The sequence below is a fragment of the Emiliania huxleyi genome (assembly GCF_000372725.1).
Source record: "Emiliania huxleyi CCMP1516 unplaced genomic scaffold EMIHUscaffold_6253, whole genome shotgun sequence".
Taxonomy (NCBI): domain Eukaryota; phylum Haptophyta; order Isochrysidales; family Noelaerhabdaceae; genus Emiliania; species Emiliania huxleyi.
Genome location: NW_005197307.1, coordinates 1 through 1,019, shown reverse-complemented (window position 1 = coordinate 1,019; position 1,019 = coordinate 1). Strand labels below are relative to the sequence as shown.

General features: G+C 70.2%; 1 protein-coding gene across 1 annotated transcript; it reads left to right on the top strand.

Annotated features, from left to right (window-relative positions):
* Nucleotides 1-237: 237 nt before the first annotated feature.
* On the top strand, nucleotides 238-1,014 carry EMIHUDRAFT_124694 (hypothetical protein; the record flags this gene model as incomplete). Its single annotated transcript, XM_005763602.1, has 1 exon — nucleotides 238-1,014. A coding segment is annotated over one exon (777 nt), but the record flags the coding sequence as incomplete, so codon positions are not given.
* Nucleotides 1,015-1,019: the final 5 nt, after the last annotated feature.

Sequence of the window (1,019 nt, the reverse complement as noted above, 5' to 3'; positions counted from 1 at the left end):
CGCCGGCGTTGCGGCGGAAGTTGGGCCCTCAGCCTATTCACAGAGCTCAGAGGGCTAACGGGCATTCTTTCGCTTCGCTGCGCGGCCTGGGAATAGGGTAGGTAGGTGGGGCACGGAGCCTGGCGATTGGCGCCCGCAATAGGTAGGTAGGTAGGGCGTTTTGGTGCGAGTCATTCAGACCCCCTATCTGGCTAGGAGCCGGAACCCAGTGTGCTGTGAGAGAGGCTTCAGCGACGAATGGCCGCGGCCGCGATGCTCAAACTCTCCTTGGGCCTTGTTCTCATGTACTTTGCCGAGTCGACGGCGTACCGAGCACCCAACCTCGGCAGACTCGGCAGAGGCCGCCTCGGCATAACCACGGCGTCTGGTGACGGCGCAGCCTCCGTGCTGCGTACTACTCGCGCCGCTTCGATGTCGGCTCGGACCACTGCGATACGCGCAGAGAAGCCCACGGCGCTGCTGCACGCCGCCGCGCTCGGCGCCGGCACCGCCTGCATGGGCACCCTGTACGCACGCTGCCTTCGTTTCGCGGTGACTCTCGTCTGGCGCAGGCTGCCGGCCGCACTGCCGCTGGCGGACGCAACGCTGTTTGTACCGGCCGCCTGCACCGTGGGCGGCCTGCTCGTCGGGCTGACCGCGCTGCGGCTGCAGGGCTACACGATGCCGGAGCTCATCGCTCGGTACCAGGACGAGGCGGGCGCGCCGGGCGGCGCCTCGCCCGCGGCGTCCGTGCTGCCGGTGCTGCTGCTCTCGCTGCTGACGTCCACCTTCGGCTTCTCGGTCGGTCCGGAGGCGCCGATGGTGGTGGCGGGAAGCCTGGTCGGCGCGGCGTACGCGCGGCGCGTGTACGGCGCCGGAGAGCACGCGATGGCCCGCACCATGGCCTACGCCGGCGCGGCGGGCGCGCTGACGACCTTCATCGGCATGCCGCTCGCCGGAGCGCTCTTCGTGCTCGAGCTCACGCGCGCCTCGTCGGGGCTCCACCCGGAGGCGTACGCCGCGCTCACGCCCGCCGTCGC